Below are 21,628 nucleotides of genomic sequence, written 5' to 3' on the forward strand. Positions count from 1 at the left end.
TTCCCCTCTCTCTCTCCCTGTTTCCTGTTGGCCTCTCTGGCAGTTACTGACTGAATAAAGGCAAAAAGCCCAAAATAAATCTTAAAATATATAAATATATGCATTGTTCTTGTCAAATAAATGAATAAACTAAACTTTTTCAGTGCTGTCCATACCTCTGCCAGGTATCGGATTCAAAAAAATTTCAATCTATAAGAAAAACTTTGGTTAACTGTCATTTCTCATCCTCCCCGCTATCATTCATCTTTGAATTTGTTGTTGACTCTGGTTGTTTGCAAGGTCATCAAAAATTAATAACAGTTAGAACAGCATCTCTTATTACTTATTCCATTTCCACACCTTGACAGCAGCTTGCCAGATCTGAGGAGGAAAAGAAGCCAACACTCGCACACACAAATAAGCAAATAAGCACCTCAAGGTCTCCTTCATGTTTGGGTGACCACAGAAATTATGTGCTGATGACACCTAAACAGATTGTGTAATTACTTTTGCCCCAGCGGCCGTTGACTACAACAGAGATTCCCTGAGAAGTCCTAAAGCAGCTTGTTACCTTTCCAGAATTTTTAATACTGTATTTGTGTAATTCGATACCACTTACATTTGTTATGTTATAGGGACAAAAACAGCACAAGTAACATTAGAGAGGGATCTGGGTGGGGAAAGTTTGTGCCCAGTCTAATGTTTTCCTTCGAAATTCAGCAGCCAAAGGTCAACATTGTTTTCTCTTTGAATCCATACTAAACATCATGCCTTTGTTTTCTCTGCAGAGCATTGACAACGTGGTGAATTCAGTCTTTAAATGTACTATCAGTGGAGGCTGATGGCTAAAATTCAACCTGACATGCTCAAATAATACAGTCTGTTCACATTTTCTAATTTGCTTATTTATTGTTCCTTCAGGCTGCTGTGTTCAGCTGCTTTGGGACAAAAATATCATATTTGTTCTGCTCAAGAAGAAGATGAGAGAAAGGAAAGAAGCCAAGAACTGACAAGGTAAAGAGTTGCAGAAAGGCAATAAAACTTCATCTTAATAAATAGGTCATGATGCAGTCCTTCAGTATTTAATTTAAAACTCTTTTTAGTTAGTGTTCAACTGAGACAGAGAGCCGATTTGTACAAACAGTTAATAATTTCAGTGCTGTAACTGAAGAATCAGGATTTCTGGTTAGCTAAGTTGAAGCAGTGGCACCATGAGAGGTCATTAAGGGAAAACTGTGAACTCTTGTCAAATTCATGATGTGTTCATAATACTTGTAATGAGCATATTTAATAATATTTCAAGCTGGCATCTTTCATGCGAATGTAGACCTCTGGTGATAATAAAGACTCACTTGCACAAAATGCATCTGGCTTCTAGTTGGGTATCCAAAGATGTTCTCAACAACAGGAAAGTGTGAAATTCACTATTCAAAGCAAATATGACTCAGAGTTGACTGTATCAGAGTTGTAAATAAATTGTGGTGAAATGGTCTCTAAGCTGCTGATATTAGGGCACAATCACACATGAAGAGACATGCAATAAAGGAAGGGATCGCAGCTTCAACAGAATTCTATCAAGTGGGATACATGGCTTGACATTGATTGATCAGAAGAAATAAATAACCACTGAAATAAGTCAACAAATGTAATAAAGAGGAATTTATCATCCTTTCATCACAGATTGCATGTAGTGGAAACACCAAGGTGCATACTGCCACCTGCTGCACAGGAATATGTATGTTTTCACAGAAAATATCAGTAATAGTTTGTTATTGGTTGTAGCTTATCCCTGTTCTGCTGAAGTCACTTGTTTATGCTTTTGTATGCAGTAGATAAACCACAATGATGCATCATATTTCATGAGCTTATGTTTCATGTGAAAAATTGTAATCATCAATGTAACTAATACCTAGAGTCAAAATATCAATTTAATATTTTATATAAATGTAATGGAATTTAAAAGTGGAATATTTCCATCTGCTGTATAATTGAGTACACTGGCACAGTTTGTTATTAATACTAGCACAGTACCATGCCAAAATACCTAAACTTGGTAGCCTCTATGCAGTAGGTAAACACAAAAATGTATGATGGTAAATATTAAATAAAATATTGTAAATTGTGCATAACAAGTTTTCAAAAAACAGTCACTGAGTACATGCTAGCTTATTAAAATGTGTTGACATATCATATGCAGTTATTCCCTGAGTCAGATTTACAGTTTATAAGCCTTGCAATATTGCTTTGTCTACAGAGTAATATTCATATATATATATATATATATATATATATATATATATATATATATACAGTGATAGTTCCATTTTACAGTGTGTGAAGTCTTAAAACTTAATGAGTGAATGGAGCTTTCTATACCTCCTCACATATTCCCTACTGTCTCATGTGGCCTTTATTGCCTTCTTTTACATTAAATTATCAAGGAAAGAGTTTTGCCGTGCACACACGCTTGCATCACTTTCATATTCATCATGTTTTTACACACTTAGACAGAAAACGTTCTAGGTAAGTTTAATATCCTAATGCTCACTGTGAAACTACATAAGAGTATTTTCTGGTAAACTTTTTTTTCAAGGAGACCTTGACAGTAGTTTTTGAGAGATGAATAAGCACCACTCCCTCCTCTGTTCCTCATCACATTCCCCAACAATGTTCCAGTCACAGCCCCACACTGTCTATGGTTTAAGTCCCTCAGTGCAGGATTAGTCAGGCAAGGATTTACTACAACAGGTAGTCTTATTCCATGCATCAAATCATGCTCACAAAGCATGGCAGCATCCTGAGGGATGTTGCACTGTCTATTCAGCTGGGAAACACACACCTCCTGTCACTGTAATTCCTTCCATCCGGACATCACGCCCTGCCTCACACTCACTGTCCTTCATGAGACCTCTCAGGTGCCACCACAGTGTTCCTATTTCTACACACAGGTAAAGTACATGTTCAGATCGTTCCTTTGTTCCATCTCTCTATTCAATTATCACATACTATACTTACACTGAAAGAGCTTTTGGTGGCTGTTATTTGTCTTATTCATACTTGTTGTACCATGTCTACAATATAAAAGAAAATTCCACAGTCCTTGTTTTGTGTAAAAATGACTGTAATATAAGGCTTTAGCAATCTTAGTCAGCCAAAATCTAGTGAGTACCTTCAAAATTGAATACAGTCCTTTCAGTACATAATTCCCCCTTTGTGCTTCACCAGATGCTGAACTGCAGTGGAAGGTTAGTAATGTGAGTCCAATATTAAGATAGACATGAACACATTACTACTTGTATGTGAAAGGAATTGCTCATAGTGTTGAACCCACAAAGAATTATCACCCGACTCTGCAGTTCCTCTCCGCTCTGCAGAGCTTTTCAGCAGCTTTCAGTTCATTGTTAAAGTCCCCCTGCAGTCAAAAAATGTTTTTTCTTGTAGTTGCCTGACTGCGATGTTTGAGCTTCACTCTGCAGAATGATTATGTGAAGAATTTAACACTAGAAAGGTGTTCTCAAATGAATCTGCCAAAGGAAGACATTTTTTGAGTTTACGTCATTTACCTACCAGCATAATTTTTGGCATCATAACCAGTTTGGAGACCATATGGTCCAACATGCAGCTTAGACAGGAGTGATGTTAAAACCTGAAGCCTTCAGTGCACAAACACTGAGACTGGACTGGCCTGCTGATACTGAAAATTGTACTGAGGAGGAAGGAGTAAATGTGAATGTCCACATTTTTAACTACTAAACATTTTGGTGTAAAACCCATTTCAGACACAAATTATTATTTATAGCAGAGTTTGTTTATATATCTTAAAACATGTCTGAGTAGGGATTTTAAGTTTTTCCCACCCACAACTTGTTGCTGCTTGCTTGCTGTTTTGGTTCAATCACACCACTTTCTCACTTTGGGTTAAGAGGCACACAATTACCCAGGAGAGGAAGGAGACCAAAACAGAGCTATAAGGGGAATGAATATTGGATTTAAATCACCAGGTGGACGGAAATACAACTCAGGTTGTGTTTTCATGCAGGCTAAAATCTGGTTTCATAAAAAAAATACTTTGTTATAGAATTTTAGGAACTGTTTGGTTTCTATCTTAATTTCTACTGACAAATATGGCATCGTTATGCTGGCATTATGAAGGCCTTCCTTTGTTACAAGGCAATTTTTCTCAGACTGAGCATCAATCACACAAATAGAGACGTGCAGCATATGGATTGTAATGATCATTGTTATGTAATGTAATTAGCCTCTGTGAAAGGAGACAGTGTGTCAGTTTCCCCTCCTACATACTCACTGTGAATGTCCAGCTGTTGTCAGTTTCTAAAGAAATAAACTCCCATTTGGCACTTTGTTACCCCTCATTACTCCTCTTGATGTACATAATGAAAAATCCCTGAGTAAGTGGAAAAAAGTAATTTCCTTCCGGACAGTGCACTTCTTTGAGTGTCTGGATTAGCAGGATTCTTCGCTTTTAGTATTGAGCCTGCATCAAGTGGAGGGTTGAATTCAGAGGGCATTCTCCTGGAAACATAAGAGAATATTGACATGTTCAGTGTGTCTCTATTTGTCCTTGCCAGACACGAATGGAGGAGTTTAAAGAAGGATGAACGGCACAGAGCGTTCACACTGAGATCAAGCGATATCCCAGGGAGCTTTGTCCTGTGTGGGAGTCATATAGGAAGCAGAAAGGATGGATGGAAGACAGACCCGGCACAAACAAGCATGCATGGGGTTGCAGAAAAGCACAGATGATACAGAGGAAAATGTTATTTTTAAGAGCAGTATATGTGTCTTTCTATAATTCAGAGGTTTTACATACATCCTCTCTGCTGTTCTTTAATTCTCTCATGGGAATAAGATACCTGAAAGAACAGAGATGTAGTTTGTGAGATTCTCAATGAATCTTTCATGTGCAAAGATGCTTTTTCCCTCCAGTGACGATTCATCTGCGCTCAAGTTCAAGTGAAGTGCAATTACTTTATTTTCTCCTTGGGACCAAGCACATCTAATATGCCTTTGTGTATTTCCCTTATCATATTGACACAAACACTTTCCTCTGTTTTTTTCACCTACTGTATAGTTACAGCACTTGTCTTCCTCTGTTAGGTAAACCTGTTGTGAAAATGGAGGAAGATACACTTCTGTCCCGAGGGAAGTTACTAATTTTGGAGCGTGCACACAAAAACAAAACAAAACAAACCATCTCCACATGAAAGGCTTTATGAATATTTATAAATGATGATCACAGTGGACTATTATTATCATTACACCTCTCTTCATGCAAGAAATGTAAAAGCCAGCACACATGCAGAGTTCCAAATGAGAGAAGTCTTAAACGGCATTCTTGGTGCTCCATTTCAACACTCTTAATGTAAAAAAGCATAAAAAGGATTATCTACTTACTTCATATAGAGCAATTGTTAAAGATGCCCTTTTTGCAGCATGTTACATCATCCTTTTTGTTTCTTTTGATTTTGTATTTTGAGAAAAAGCCCTGTAAACAGAGTTGAATGAGCTGCAAAATGTTTCAAACACTATTAAGCAGAAATCATAATCAACATGACGAACATTTGTGGGAATGAGTTTGAGCAGTATTTTCTTCACATGCCTGAAAACAACATCAGTTTGAGTATACAGAGGCTGTTTTTGTGATTACTGTGTGAGCTTTGATCGATCTTTTTTTGGAAAGTTGAACATTGTGTTGTGTGTCCTGCTTTTGCCAAACTTCAGATGTTCAAAAAACTGTCTTGGCTGTCAGTTCTGCTTTCTAAAAATACCATGTTCTCTCAGAGATGGATGAGAAATATTTGTCTGAATTGACTTGATCGTTCACAGTACATGAACCTACCATACTCCCCAACAACCTCTGCCTTTGAGTGCAGCTGCTGTGTAACTTTTGTGGATCTTTACTGGCATCTAGTGGACAAGAGTGAAAGTGTTTTTTATTGTCACAACATTGATCATGTCTTACAGTGCATGTGCTTTATGGTGGAGCCGCAGCAAAGTTTTTTGTTTCTTCTTTTTTATTGAGAGAATAATTAAATAATTGATCATGAAAATTAAAGTACTGTTACCTTAAAGCAGTGGTTTTCACCCATTTTTGACTTGTGGACCCTTGAAATGAAGCACTGTCTACTTGTGATCCTTCATGACAAGAATTGGGAGCAGTTTAAATAGAAAAGCTCAACCAGTGATTTGTTTTTCCTCCAAAACCTTTTTCATTTTAAGGATTTTTGGGACTCCATCAAAAAAGCACAAAAATGGGAAATGTTTTTTGTTTGTTTTTTTACTTATTTTGTGTAACAGAAATATCTTATTCTTTCTTATCGCTTTAATCTTCTGGGGACTTGACATCTTGATACGCACCTCTTTAGGGGTCTGAACCCCCAGTTTGGGAACCACTGCCTTAAAATGATGTTCCAACAAGATTGTGAAAGTGCAATGTTTTTTTTTTCCTTCCTGAAGAGCTGCCGCAGTTATGATGGACTCTAATGGAAAGACATTATCACAACACAGTCAGTGTCCACAGAAATCTCTTAAAACACACACGCATAATTAACTTTTCTGATGTGTATTTGTATTGACATGATGTTCTAAACATCATATTTTCCTTTCTACCCTAAAATCTTTTCACGACTAGAAACTGTTGGACTGTAACAGAAAGAACTTGAGCGTTATGATCACAGCTGCAGTTTTTCATGAACACGCAAACTTTTCAGACAAGCTTATAATGGGTGTGTATGTCATAACACAACTCTTAGAGCACCACTCAATGGCAAAGGGACAGATTCGAAGACATTGTCAGTATTGAGACTCAAACAAACCAAATTAAATAAATGAAAATACTTCTTATTAAATACAATTTTCAATATTCTAGTGAAAGTATAAACAGAACATTATGATTATGAAGAATCTTCTAAATCATCTGTTCAATTTACAAGAATGATTTCCATTTTAAACAAATAACGTCTGCATAAAAGGTCTGAACTTTTCAATTTACACTCTCTTCAGGTCCAAGTAAAGATGGATACAGCAGAACAAGCATATCACAATATCACAAAGCAAATTCATAATTCTATAATAAGCTGAGCCTTTCTTTCCTTAATCAAGTGACCATTAATATCAGAGAAACCACATGAGGTCAACACACAAAACATCTACCTTTGCAGTGAAAAACTATATAGAAACACTATAGTTTGTCCATTTTTCAGATATTGCTGTGATGCACTGAGCAGGATTTAGGATTAATGTTGCTTTGATCAAAGTCCTCTGGTGTGGTGGAATAAAGTTTATTATACAACAGTGAGATACCCCAAAACCCCTACACTGACTTTCACAGCCAGCACATTTTAACCTCCAGATGAGGATGTTTTGAAAGTGTGTCTACTGGCTCTGTTCATGTCTCGACACCTACAAACACAAACAGTTAACAGATGATGGCTCTGAATGTCATTTTTGGTCACATTAAATATGACTTTCCTCATATAGATTTTGATTAAAACAAAATTTAGGAATTTAATTGTCCACAGCAGCAAAGTCAATATTTTCACTGTGAGTAATCATTTACAGGCTGTAACAGATCTGGCTGTTGGAAGTGCACTTCAATTTGCAGAATTTTTTCCGTCCCCAGCAACTCGTTTTTTTCATTTTCACAGACAATTATTCTTTGTTAAACATTTTTCAGTCGCTACAGGGGCATTCTGCTTTTTGAATCTGAAGAAGGTACACCATACCTGAATCCATCTCAATTCAATTCTGTTTTATTTATATGGCACCATGGCATTTTTTACACAGAGCAGGTTTAGACTGAACCCTTTTTTGCTTTTCTTTTTTTTCCTTATAAGTATAAAAAAAATAATTTAGCCAATTGTTCATTGTGTGTTGTCATCATATCTTAATTTCCACTTCATGAATATTAAGAAATATTTCAGATCTCAAAACCAGTCTTGAATGAATGAGCCAGTACATTATTTTATTTCTAATATAAATGTCCTACCTATTAGTGTGTGATTATTTAAGTCTTTGGGTCTGAAATCTTCTTTATTGTATTAATATGGTTTATTTGTAATTATTCTATTTTTTTTTAATGGTTATTAATTATAACTTTGTTTCAGTATAAGTACCACTGTAGGCTTGTTGGACTTTAGGTATGTCAACAAGACAGTCTCACCATAACTTCACTACTTTGGATCATATCACACAATCTTCCTCGAAAGGCACAGTTTCCCAGTAGATGTTTAAATTTGCACTTCTGGTACTTCTGGTCCTCAATGGTTTTAAAGCTCCAGAAAAACTACTGAATGGTAGTGGTGCTGAAATTATTTTGTCCACTGCTCAGTCACCAATTCATTTTTAGTTACATATCTGAACTAATTTATACTCTCATTTCAGCATTTCACTCGTACAACAAAGGGTATGTTACATTTGCTTTTGGTAAGTAGTCTATATTCTTCTGTTATCAACATGCACATTAACATGAACATGGGATGATGTATAGGGATCATAGCTATCATTTGCATCTACCAGTGCAAATCTCTGCACGTATCATCTTCTGACCTCATCCAGTTCAGTCCATTTGCAATGAACTTTGGATGTGGTTACGTTGGAACTGTGCAAAAGGTCAAACACAATAAGTCACACATACACACAAACACACATGCACTAGCACACTCAAAATAACAAACTGTGACCTACTGCTTCTTTTTTCTCGTTCTCACTTATTCATTGTTAGGTCACTGTAATTTTTTTTGTAAACACAGTTATGTTTACATTCACTGTTTCTCACCGAAACTCTACAACACTGTATACTCGAGGTCTGATGTGCACGCTAAGTATATGTCCTTCCTCACAAAACACGCTGAGCAAGTTTTTGGAAGAATTTGAAACCTACATTTTCTAATAACATGTTTACTAGTTAGCAATTTTCTTCTCCCTTGACTTTATTTGCAAATTGCAACATTTCATGGCACATGACCTACTGCTTCTTTTTTCTCTTTCTCACTTATTCATTGATAGGTCTATGGTAATGTCAAAATAAGCTGTTATAAATCTGCTGAGCAACTTTTTACTTTGAGAAAAAAAAGCCTCTTTGCGCCTGGTTTTCTCTGTCACTTAACTTTCCCTGACATTTCTCACTTATCTTGCTGTGGTGTTTACCTTGACATAGCTTCCAAGTTATCAAAGGGTTCGGGTTAGCAGATATACAGACTATGATCTAGTAAAATATATATATATTTGAAAAGTCCAATTTGTTTTATGTGGACTTCCAAAGTACATTTGGAGTCCCCAATAGGGACCAGAATTTATCTTTAAACATCAGTCTGTACTGACATGATCAGATACCTTTATTTGGATTGAGGGATTACTTTTATCTTTTAGTTTTCTCATTAATTCTTGTCCTTGATAACTGCTACTTTTTGTTTAGGGAAGGTGTCAGAGAAGGAGACAAATATCAACCAACAGGATTCACTAGATTTGAAGAAGGAAGTGATCCCTCACTGGCTTCCCGTGCTTTCATTTCATTTTGTTCATGGACTACAGTTTATCCAATTGGCAGACAACGCCTCCCCTGTCACCTATGCACTTCAGTGTGATACCTTAACTAACTTCAGCAATTGTACCTTTTAGGTGAGGTTGAATAGAAACAAATTTCCACCTTAAAGGTACCCTTCAGAGTTTTTTTGTAAACACAGTTATGTTTACATTCACTGTTTCTCACCCAAACTCTACAACACTGTCTATCCTCGAGGTCTAATGTGCACGCTAAGTATATGTCCTTCCTCACAAAACACGCAGAGCCAGTTTTTGGAAGAATTTGAAACCTACATTTTCTAATAACATATTTACTAGTTAGCAGTTTTCTTCTCCCTTGACTTTATTTGCAAATTGCAACATTTCATGGCACATTACTCCACCAAATGTCGATCAATGGATGCTGTGTGACCATTGTCTGACCTTTGGCAGCACTTAATATTGCATCACTCCTGTTTGTACATGCAGAGTACCTTTAAAGTATCATGTTGGTCTCTTTCACACCTGTGGTCTGGGTCATTTGGTCTACACCAAAGAAAATAATGCATTATTGTGTAATTATACACATCCATTGTATACAGATTACTTAGGAGATCACACTGTTGACAGTTGCTGTTACCAGTAGTAGTAGCTGTGAATTATAAACGTGCTCTCACAAAACTTTACGGCTCCTTTGCTCTCTGACCCCAATCGGAACACACCAAAGTTTACTTGGAAGTGGACCAAGACCCTTTTTAGGCAGCCCAGTTGTTTAGTCTGTTTGTATATGTTGTCACTGTGACTCGGCATAAATATAACAAAGTTCACAACCAAATTCAGGTTAAGGTAGAGGCACAAAGAAGTGAGGATGAAACCTTTGCAAAAAGATAACACTTTGACAAAGCAAATAAGAGGAGCTAAGAGGTCTCCCTCTGCAAACACAAAATGATTATAGCCAAAGACTTACAGCATTGTAATTAAACACAAACACGAAACAACCTACACACAGAGAATAGAGCAGAGAACTGGCTAACAAACTGAACCTATTTTACTGTAAAAATGACAAACCCAGACTTACACACCTCATCAACTCCAATTCACACAGACTAACCAAACAAACGCACCACCACACAAAACCAGTAAGGCAGTAAGCGGCTTTAGGGATGTGTGATCGACCCACCGGTTTACTCCTTCTGCACCAATGACTGCACCTTGAACAACCTCTGACAAACTCTTGAAGTTTGCGTACAACATGGCAGACACAAACCTCATCCAAGATGCAGACATGTTTCAACACGGTCACATTAACCCAAAGTTGAGAATGCTCAAAAATTATGGAGATGATGGTTTACAGAGAGAGGCCACCAGCACTGTTTTCTCTTGCTTATATTACAATTAATAATATCAGCAGCACTACAAACACACACACAAAATATTGTATAGTATCTAACTGACATATTTTTCACTTGTTCTTCATTATGATCATGAAACACACACACACAGGGTTGTTATTTAGTAATTTTGATACTGTTATGATGTTGCATGTCTGTGTCTGAACACATAGTCAAAGTTCCAAAACTTAAGGTGAACACCATATAAAAATACAACCTTCAGTCTGAACACTTTGTTTGCAATGTTACCTCTACTTCCTCTTTGTGATAATGTCACATTGTTTGCACATGTGCATGGTTGTCCATTCCATAGCCTTTATTGTTAAGGTTGCTCCATGTGTTGTGTTGTTGCCCACTCACATATTTCAGGTCAGATTTAGCCCAGACATGTGCAGATGTATCTGAGAAGTTTCCATTTGGTGGAAAGAATGAGGAAAAGTGAATACCTACTACTGTTTGTTTACGTAGTCTCTGGAGGCAGAGGGAAAGAAGATATAACAGCGTATCCCCTTTCACTTCTACAAAATAAATATCAGATTCAGAACAGTGTCTCCTATCTGCATCAGCAGGAGGATTTAAAATCATAGGACATCATCTGGTACAGGAATTGTTGACACTGGTCAGCAGCTGTTATTGAATCTGATCGCTGCACAACACCAACCACAAAACAAACACAAGCTACAATGCTGCCAACTCTGCAGGAACTGTACCTCTCATCAGTCAGAGGGACTCAAAACAACTCTGGCTCATGTTTACCCTCCTGTTTACCCTCCTTCAGCAGGACCAATTTATTAATTAATTTATGACAATAATAGGTAAATAAAATATAGTATATATATTTATAATTGCAGATACCTTTTGTTACTGGTTTACAGAGTGAAACAAATCTTTGTTAACGACTTTATTAACATTGTGTAACTGTAAAATTGATGAATTGATTTACAAACTTTTATTTATTACATATTAACATAATTAACTACAGATTTCTGGGCTCACTGGCATTAATGACTTGACTATGAATGACTCAGCAGTTAGATTGTTCACCACCTGATCTATAAAATATTGGTAAATTATGGATTAACTACGATTTATTAACTAGGCTATCAGTACACTCATAGTTAAAATTTGTAAACCCTTTATAAAGATGTCTAATAATGAGAATGTGGTATTCTGTCAGTTTTTGTCTTCACTGTTCTTTTTATCCACCTCCTCTCTGTTGTTATGCTCACCCGTGGAGAAACTCCTGCACACGTGTGCATTAAAGTTGCATTCCCCCCCAAAAAACTGAAAAGCCACTCTTTTGAAAGCGGTTACACAAAGGGTCGCTGATGTTACAATGAAGAAAGAAAAAAAACAGTCGAGATGCACACTGCACCGGTGCCGTACTATTGCAACGAGTATTAACTACAGATGAAAATAATCGTTAATCAGTGAGTATGATAGATTTCTTCTCACCAATATTGTTACCTTCCCATCTCATGAGATTAAGTTATTTTTGCTCGATCATCTTCGCCACTGACTCTTGTGGCTTTATAGGTTAAGATTTCGGCAAGAATATGAGTAAGATGAGGATTTTAATTGTTTAATATTTATTGTTAACGGGTCCATCCGCTTAACAATTGCTCTCCACCTTAACAGGGCAGCTGCACCATGAGGCAATGTTGCGCAATCGGCGCATGCCACGGTACATTTTCTCTGCGTCAGCACAACAGGGGCAACGAACCAGGAGCCTGTGAGGGATCCTGCGGCGGGGAAACACAGCGCTTCATCATCCTGCTCATCTGATCTTTTTATGATCAGAGTTTTCTTCACAGATGTACAGACTCATCTGTGGCCGAGCACGTTAAGGTCTGTGATGGAGGTATGTTATGTTTGCACGCTGGCAGGGGGAATCCCGTCTGATGGTGTGCAGAGTGCAGACCCTTGTCCTCATACGATTATTCGTTTGTACCCCCTCCACTCCCCTGCCCTCATAAAGGGCGCATCCTACTGGCTAGTTCCCTACCTGGCGACCACCTCCTCCACGACCCACGACCGTGCTGTTATTTAAATAGCACCCATACGAGACGAAAACTGCACTTTCTCATAAAGAGGGGTTACTTACTGTAACTTATTAATAATTAAGGCAGTCATTAATTGCTGTATGGACATTGTAGAATAATTTCACTGTCAATTGGAATCAACCAAAGACCACCATGGAAAAAGGTATGAACAGGTTAATGATGGATTGTTGACTAAAATGAAGTTTGGGTTCTTGCTTTTGACTTTCTTGAAAAAATGGGCTGGAGGCTGATGCAACTTATGACACCAAAGTTTGGGTTTTGTTGGTTGTTGGAGCTGCCACGCCTTGTTTCGTGCAAATTGTCACTCAGCTGGTAGAAGTAATTATATTGTGATTATGAGCTGGAATGTGTCAGTGGTTTACTGAAGTTGTCAGCTGTCAACTGATCCCTGGAGCATTGTTTGCTTGAGAGTTAAACTACAGGTATCCTATAGTGCTTAGTGTGTTAACAGGTAATGGATCATGAAGAGTTTCACCTCAACGTATCCATCTATTTACTGGAAGAGTATAGGTTGGTAAACCCCTTCGCTGTGTTGCTGACAACTTTCAGGTGAAAAAAAACATTTTTAAGACATTAAAAGACACCTTTTTTTTTTTAGTTTATTATTATGAAGGTTCACATTATGTATTTTGGCTATACATATCCTGAATCTGTTTTTAGATGTAACAAACCAAGTTTGGAGCATTTGTTTTTTTCATATTTACAGTCACCATTTTATGCATTTATCTCCCTTTTGACAAAGCAAGTACAAACCTGATGGGGTGTGGGAGTAGAAATGCTGCACGCCTGACTAATAAGAGTATGAACAGAATTGTGTGAAGGGTAATGTGAAACTTTGAAGTAACTGTGGATTTCCTACATATGTGTAATGTTTTAAGACTGCTGAAATCAGGTTTGAGTAATGGTTAATCTCTGTGCTAGTCATGCTCTCTGTGAGGTGGTACATTTGAAGATGTTTAGCTCAAAGGTAATGTATTAAAATATGCAAAGTCTCGATTTTTAATTGAGTTGGAAGTTGAGTTGACAGTTTTGTTTTTTTTAATAATTTACTTCGATGCACATTTTTGTCAGATCTAACTGTTAAGTTCTACGTAGAGAAGACTTGTTTTGTTAACTAACCTGTTTCAAAGATTGTTTGCCGGCAGGAGTCCCTGAATTTTGCCACAGTATTCAAGAGGGAAGATGATTAAAATCACTTGTACATAATGTTGTGTGTCTATACACAGATAAGACACAATGATTAAGCATTTATACAAACTGATGCTCTTATGGTATTGTGAGCTTCGTCGAATTTCAGTTTAATCTCAAAATGTAGCTTAACATTTGTGCTTCAGCAATGTCAGCTATCCTTTTTTCTTCACTATATTATGTGTCACTGTGTCGTCTTGTTCCATATTTTTATAGCCAAGCAAAAAGAGAATTCTCTACTGTTTATCCTCCTGGTCATCATCCACTTGTTATTGTAATGATGGATATCATGTTGAGAGTATTATTTATTCCTTCCTGCTAACCTCATCTGGACACTTGTGTGCTTCACAGTTCGTGACAACATGACAGAGTTTTGGAAGGAGCACTCCAAGGCCGCCACAATGGAGGAGATGATGCTGGACTCGCGTGCCAGGGAGCTGACTGAGCATGAACTGCCGGAGATCCTCTCCATGCTGCCCAGCCTGGCTGGATACAGAGTGCTGGAGCTGGGAGCCGGCATCGGGTAAGCATACAGAGTGCTGGACTGTCTGAAGTGGGCATGTGTGAGCAGGCTTTTAGAAATGTTGTGGTGTGTTTAGGGGCTTGTGGCAGAATGATGAGTTTCAGATCTACAAGCAGCAGTAATAAAGGCTCTTTGAAAAGCGTTATGTAGAAAAAGCTTTGTGTAGAAGAGCCAATGATGCTCTCCTTTTGAAATGAGAGAAAGTCAACCCAAGTGCCAGTCACCACTATGAATATATATGAAACTAGCAGAGTGTCAGGTAGCATCTACTGACCTTTTAGATGCCATCAAGATAGTCAATGCTGTAAAATCAGTAGTGCTGTAACCTAAAAAACCTTTTTGACTGAAGAGCATTTTGTGAAGATAACCAGATCAATTTAACACTGAATTGTGTCTCTACAGTCGTTACACCAGCCACCTGTTGACCAATGCCACCCATGTGACAGCTGTGGACTTCATGGAAAGCTTTGTTGAGAGGAACAGGCAGGAGAATGGTCACCACAGCAACGCCACCTTTATCCAAGCTGACGTCACAAAGCTGGAAGTCCCCAAAAACAGGTGGATGTTAAGATATCTGTAGCTTACTCAGTAAATGATATGTTAATTAGCTATGTTGGCATTGTGGCTTTGGGATTGCAATGTTGGTTAGTGTGTTGTTGGTCCACCACTTCAGTCCAGACAGAAATATCTCAACAACCTTTGGATGGATTGCCATAAAATTTTATGCGGACATTCATGCACCCCTCACGGTCATCAGGGCAAGGATTAGATTTATCTGCTGTTCCACAGGAGAACATACTCGCTGATCATTATAGTCAGAGAAGCTAGTATTTCAATTTAGCATGTTTCCTTAATCTCTGAAACATATTGTCATTTTATGAATTAGTGCAAGAATTATATTACATATTGGTTCTTTTAAAATATATGTTTTGTACGACTTTTATCACCATTCCCTCCAAGAAATTGCAATCTTGCAATCGTAAGATGCAAAATCAAGCAGGATCTGAAATTTGCAGAGGTTTGCAATTTTGCAAAATTCGATAATCTTATGATAATGTCCAAATCTAGATCACTAGTAAAGAATTTAAAAGTAGGCAGGGGAGGTTGTTACACACTGTGGCATTCCCAAAGACAAATGAGTTAAAAGAGAGCTTTTGGAAACAGGCTTAGGGAGTGACAGAATAGAAGTAACGGCGTTACATAATTAGGATACAAAAAAAAATCTATTTAGTTCCAGATACAGAAAATAAAGACGCAATCTGATTACAGGTACATGTAGTAAAAATGGTTGATTATTTAGCAGGATTACAATTTGAAAATACATTTTACAATAAAGAACAATACATTACCATGCACTGTAAAAGTCCCAAATGTGAGCAGAGCAGGAACGAGAGGGCAAAATACCACATGACCCGTGCACATGCACACACATTGGCCCTTGTTATTGTTTATTTGGTATAGAGGTAATCCAAAAGTAATGGAAAGTAATCAAGTTACATTATTTTGATAGGTTTAACAGGTAACTAGTAATTGTATTGGAACACATTTTTAAAGTAACCCTCCCAATCATGTTAGTATATGACAGCTTGAATATATGGCTCTCCACTGAGACTGTGTGCGTGTCACAAAAACCTCAAACTGCGCGTCTTTAATGTGTGCAAACAAAATTGTCAAAATACAGATATTAATGTGACTCACGTAGGTCTGAAACATGTTAGATTAATGTCTGAATCCTACAATAATGGTAAGATGTTACTAAATGTGTCGATTTCACAGAAACATCAGTACTGATGTTCTGTTTCTTGTCCACAGCTGACTGTGTGTCACAGCTGGCTGCAGCATCACACAGCAGCGGAAATGAAGTGTGGCTCCAAACTGAGAAAGAGGTTGTGCACATTTATGCACACGACACAGCAGCAGTAGCTTCAATATCATCATATCGTAATTAATGTTCCATGTTCTGCTACACATCAACACAGGTCAGCTTTTACACACAGATTCAGGTTTATATGTGGGATTGTTTATAATAAAGCAGTCTTTTGGATTAATCCTGAGGTGTTGAGGACTTGCAATTTTTGTCAATTCCCTCAATTTTACAGCAAAGAAATTCCATAAAACTCTTGAAATTACATCACAACTTTTGAGAAAGCACGCTGCAACATTCAAGTATTTTTGTTTCGCAACAATCACAAAAGAAACCCCTGCGAAACCCTGGAGGGACTGTATAATATATTACCACAGTAAATCCCATTGAAAACCATACTGTATCCCTTCAATGTTTCCTCAGCATTGACTTGATCTTCTCCAACTGGCTGCTGATGTATCTGAGTGACAAGGAGCTGAACTCGTTAATTGAGAAAATGCTGAGCTGGTTGCGGCCTGGCGGCTTTCTTTTCTTCAGAGAGTCCTGTAACCACCGTTCAGGTACTGAGCTAACAGTACATCTCTGTTTCATCATAATAATGACTTAAACTTTTTAATCTGACTTAACTAACTACAATAATTAAAATTCACGTTCAATTCAAGCCTTTGCCTTGAATGACAAATTAAAATAGGACTGTGATAAATTTGAGTGCTATCGTCCTAAATATTTGATTTTTAACTTTCACCAAGGTGACTGTAAGAGGGACTTCAACCCCACCTGCTACCGCACTGAGGCACAATACAACCATATGATATCAACAGTAATTGAGGATACAGAGGGGGGCCAAAAGTTTGGTTTCGACGTTGTGCTGAAAAGGAAAGTTCAGACCTACATTGAGGTAGAGTCATTTAAGTCTTGTAAAATATTAAATAAGACAGAGTATGAAATAGCATGGATAGAAGTGTGTATTGTAGCTGCGCTAACCCATGACGCATCTCCAACTTCATCCCATATCTTTGTCCTTCCAGATGAAAAATAATCCTAATCAGATCTGCTGGCTGTTGGAGAAGGTCCCTCGCTCTTCAGACACCCAGAACGGATTCAACACCTTCCAGCAGTTTCTGGACAACAAACAGTACACCAACCGTGGCATTCTGCGCTATGAGAAGATGTTCGGGGCTGGTTATGTCAGCACAGGCGGGCCCAGCACCACCAAGGTAGGAATAACAGCTGGAAAACACCAACGAAATTGGAGGAGAAACAAAAAGTCAGTAGGTACTTCTTGGGATGCATACAACTGATGTGCTTAGTAAAGAGTAGGGATGGGCATTTGAATAAATTTCCTTGAACGATCATCAGGAAAATTAACGATCAATTATCGATTAATCATTATTTTTTTTATCTTTAAAATGCCATGTATATACAAAACACATGTTTCTCCTCATTGAAATCTTTATTCCAAAAACTTCTAGTCCAACAACAATACTCTTAGGCAAGGCAGTTAAAGTTAAACTGTTTAACTGTTTAACAAAAAAGATATGCAGCGTTTGTAAAAGATATCAGTCACTATGCGTAACAGTTTTTCACATATTTCTGTTTAGTAACGTATAGCTTACGCCTTCAAAAAACCCATTGTAAAAGTGCATCCTTGTCCAGTTGCATCTTTCTTAATCAAATAAATGCTACAAATGACCTTTAAGACTTAGCCCTTATCTTAGCCACTTTACCAGAAGGCACTCCTCTCCCCTCCTGCTTCCTGTGGTCTCTTCAAAATGTTCCATTATCTAACTTTTTTTCAGAGAAGAGTGTTTTATTCAACAGGAATGTACACAAGTTTCAATGAGCCGTGACCATATATTAAAATATTGGAAATTATTCCTGGTCTCTCTGGTGGTGACATAATATATAGGTTATTCTTAATCTATTTTCCAAAATGGTACATAAGAAGAATGTATGTGTGAGTCAAGAGCCAAGTGGATATTTAAGGGTTTTGAATAAAGTAATGAGCTGACCATCTTGGTACATACAGGAGTTTGTGGACCTTCTGAACCTGAAGCCTGGTCAGAAGGTTTTGGATGTTGGCTGTGGCATTGGTGGAGGAGACTTCTACATGGCAAAGGTAAGAGTCGAGGAAGCTTCTATATTTAAGGTGATACTAGCAACACTAGACAATAGACGGATGTTATAATAACTATAATGATTGTGGAGACAATAATGACAACATATGTTTCAGTCTTTTGGAGTGGAAGTGCTCGGCTTGGACCTGTCAGAAAACATGGTGGACATTGCCATGGAGAGGGCAATCACTGAGAAGCTACCATCAGTACGTCCAAACACTCCATAGTCCTATTGGTTTAAACATCACTGATAACGTCATGATTTAGAATAAATAAAAATTAACATCCCATGTTCTACCTCAGGTCCAGTTTGAGGTGGCAGATGCTACGAAGAGGCCGTTCCCAGAAGGTACCTTTGATGTAATCTACAGCAGAGACACAATCCTGCACATAGATGACAAACTCGCCCTCTTCAAACACTTCCATGTAAGTGTTTCTCATACCTTAGACAGTAGCATGAAGTTCATACCTTTCCATTCTATTAATTTACAAACCTCTCTTGAATCTTTGATTGTAACTTGAGGATGAAAAAGTAAAAAATACATACAAAAAACATTTTTGTCATATGCAGATTTCTGTTGTATATCAGTTTCTTTAGTGTCGCATCATCCAGTAACTTTTCATTCTCGTTGCTGTTTGTGTCCAGTCATGGTTAAAGCCAGGAGGCCAGCTTCTTATTAGTGACTACTGCTGTGGGGAGAAGCCCTGGACACCACAATTCGAGGCCTACGTCCAACAGAGAGGCTACATCCTCTACACACCAGCACAGTATGGCAAGGTAAATATACAGTATAGACTAATTATGTAATAGTTCATCATGGGAGCTTTTGGGAGTTCAAACCTTTGGTCCTGTTAACCAATATGATTGGGTTGGATAATGATTTGCTCCCAAATCATTACTGAACGTCTGGAAAACATTGTCTGTGCTCACACATAACAATCAATATATACATTAATTAATGGCCATGAAGGTTATATCAAAATCATTTTGATTATTCTAAATTAGTACTTTTTTAACACTGTTGTAATAATTAAAAGTTGATATATCTGGTGATATTAATTTAACTTAACTTAACTCAGACATATTGTCACTGGCATATGTGGCAGATGATGTCACAACTAATATCATTACACAAATGCCAAAGATGTTTTTGGCAGAATTTAGAAACACTTTCACCATTACATAGTTTGTCCACCAGAGGGCACAGATGAGTTTATTTTTCAACTGTAAACTTTGCTGCTTTCATTATGCTTGCGTGTCATTTCAAAGCCATGCAGACGCACAACTCGCACGCTAATCCACTTACATTGTTACACAAGCAGAAGAAACAAGGTATGATCATTGTAAAACATGAAATCACCAAAGGAAATATAAGACAGTAATTATGTTGTCACAAAAACATGAACATATACAATACCAGACAGAAGTTTGGACACCCATTCCTATTTTATTATTCCTAGAAAGTCCTGCTGTTCTATGGTGAATATGTTGCTAGTATCTTCCTGCTGTCCATCAGTTGATGGTACTGTCCCCACCTTGTTTCACCCCTTTCTGTATCTCCTGCTGTAGTTCATTGAAGAAGCTGGTTTCTGCAATGTTCTGGCAGACGACCGGACAGCTCAGTTCATCCAGGTGATCAAGACAGAGTTGCAGAGGGCAGAAGCTATCAAGGATGAATTCATTGAGGTCAGTGTGCACACACTCACACACACTCAAAAACATGTCAACATTACAATTATACACTTAGACATAAATCACCACACCAAAACATCTTGCATTATACATGAACCAGACAAAAAACAACAGAAACCCACTTAAATTCTTTGAATGACTGCTCAACATATTTGTGTCTGTCCCTTCTAGGAATTCTCTGAAGAGGACTATTTTGCAATAGTTAACGGATGGAAAGAAAAACTGGGACGTTCCAACAGTGGAGACCAACGATGGGGATTATTTCATGCAACAAGGGTTTGAGTGAATGTATTAAAAATGTATTGAAGTGAATAAAAGAAAAAAAACTGGAATTTCCCTTTTCTTATCACCTTTTATTGTATATATTGACTTGCATTGCTTTTTTTCAATGATAACATAAATGTTTTTTAAAAACCTGATAAGAGTTAAAGTAATTTGAAAAGATAAGATTAGAGAGTTTGTCAAACCTGAAAGTTAGTGTAGTAATTTGAATCTAAAATAAAGAATATATATCACAATATTTATCAAAGTACTATGAATGTCAGTTTTGTCACCTTTATATATTTACAGGCAAATAATACAAAGGCAAGATTATTTAATTTTAGAAAATGTTTATTACTGAATTAAATTATAATGAATTATTGCTCAGACATTTTAAAAGAAATTCAATGATCTACAGTATTTGTTTTTTGAGCCTTTCTAAAACATACTACAAATGTACTTTACTGCAGGTTTAACAACTTGAAATAATCTCTTCATCTTGCAGACAAAAATATTTAAGAAATTGAACTGGTTCTGCTTGTTTTGAATGCCTGTATATGGCCTAATCTACCAGCAGAGCAAACAGGTTCAAAACATGTTAGACTGGTGCTACCAATGGGCACAGTCGCTGTTTGACCCCATCATTCAGTCAGACCATGATCCCCCACCCCACCCTCCTGTCAATGAGTTAAACAATAGCAGATTGTCGTTGAACTGCATACAGTAATAAAATCTGGTCGTATGTCATACTTGTGTAACACAATGAGTTCCTGAAGCAGCAGCTTGTAAACAGAAATGTCCCCTGTGACATGAAGATAGCGGGAAAGAACGTTACTGTAGGTTTTGCCTCAACCCAGGTGGCTAAATGAATGGCTTCATTCAGGGTTTAAGTGAGATTATGTAACTTTTTCAAAAAGATGTAACCCATACCTACTCTTGCAATTTACAAGTTTAATTCTTACCAATAAAAGCCATCCCTATTCAATTCACTGGACTTTGGGATTTTGCTGCTATATCCTTATTTGAT

At 37.4% G+C, this 21,628-nt stretch overlaps 2 protein-coding genes across 4 annotated transcripts in view; one reads left to right on the forward strand and one right to left on the reverse strand.

Moving 5' to 3' along the window:
• The window catches only part of slc16a2 (solute carrier family 16 member 2), a 399,269-nt gene that overhangs the window by 310,778 nt on the left and 66,863 nt on the right, over positions 1-21,628 (reverse strand). The window lies entirely within an intron of this gene.
• Positions 12,589-20,672, forward strand: pmt (phosphoethanolamine methyltransferase). 3 transcript variants are annotated; one of them, XM_062425016.1, is made up of 12 exons: positions 12,589-12,753; positions 14,495-14,666; positions 15,069-15,224; positions 16,954-17,090; positions 17,280-17,428; positions 17,559-17,747; positions 18,560-18,649; positions 18,764-18,853; positions 18,951-19,073; positions 19,294-19,425; positions 20,218-20,334; positions 20,512-20,672. In XM_062425016.1, exons 2-12 carry the CDS (start codon positions 14,506-14,508, stop codon positions 20,620-20,622), a joined length of 1,455 nt encoding a protein of 484 aa, XP_062281000.1. In that variant the 5' UTR covers positions 12,589-12,753; positions 14,495-14,505; the 3' UTR covers positions 20,623-20,672. The 3 variants fall into 3 exon arrangements, with proteins under 3 accessions (XP_062281000.1, XP_062281001.1, XP_062280999.1); XM_062425017.1 differs by having other exon boundaries at positions 12,594-12,740; XM_062425015.1 differs by lacking the exon at positions 12,589-12,753 and adding an exon at positions 12,817-13,097.

Source organism: Scomber scombrus, chromosome 9 (assembly GCF_963691925.1).
Source record: "Scomber scombrus chromosome 9, fScoSco1.1, whole genome shotgun sequence".
Lineage (NCBI taxonomy): Eukaryota > Metazoa > Chordata > Actinopteri > Scombriformes > Scombridae > Scomber > Scomber scombrus.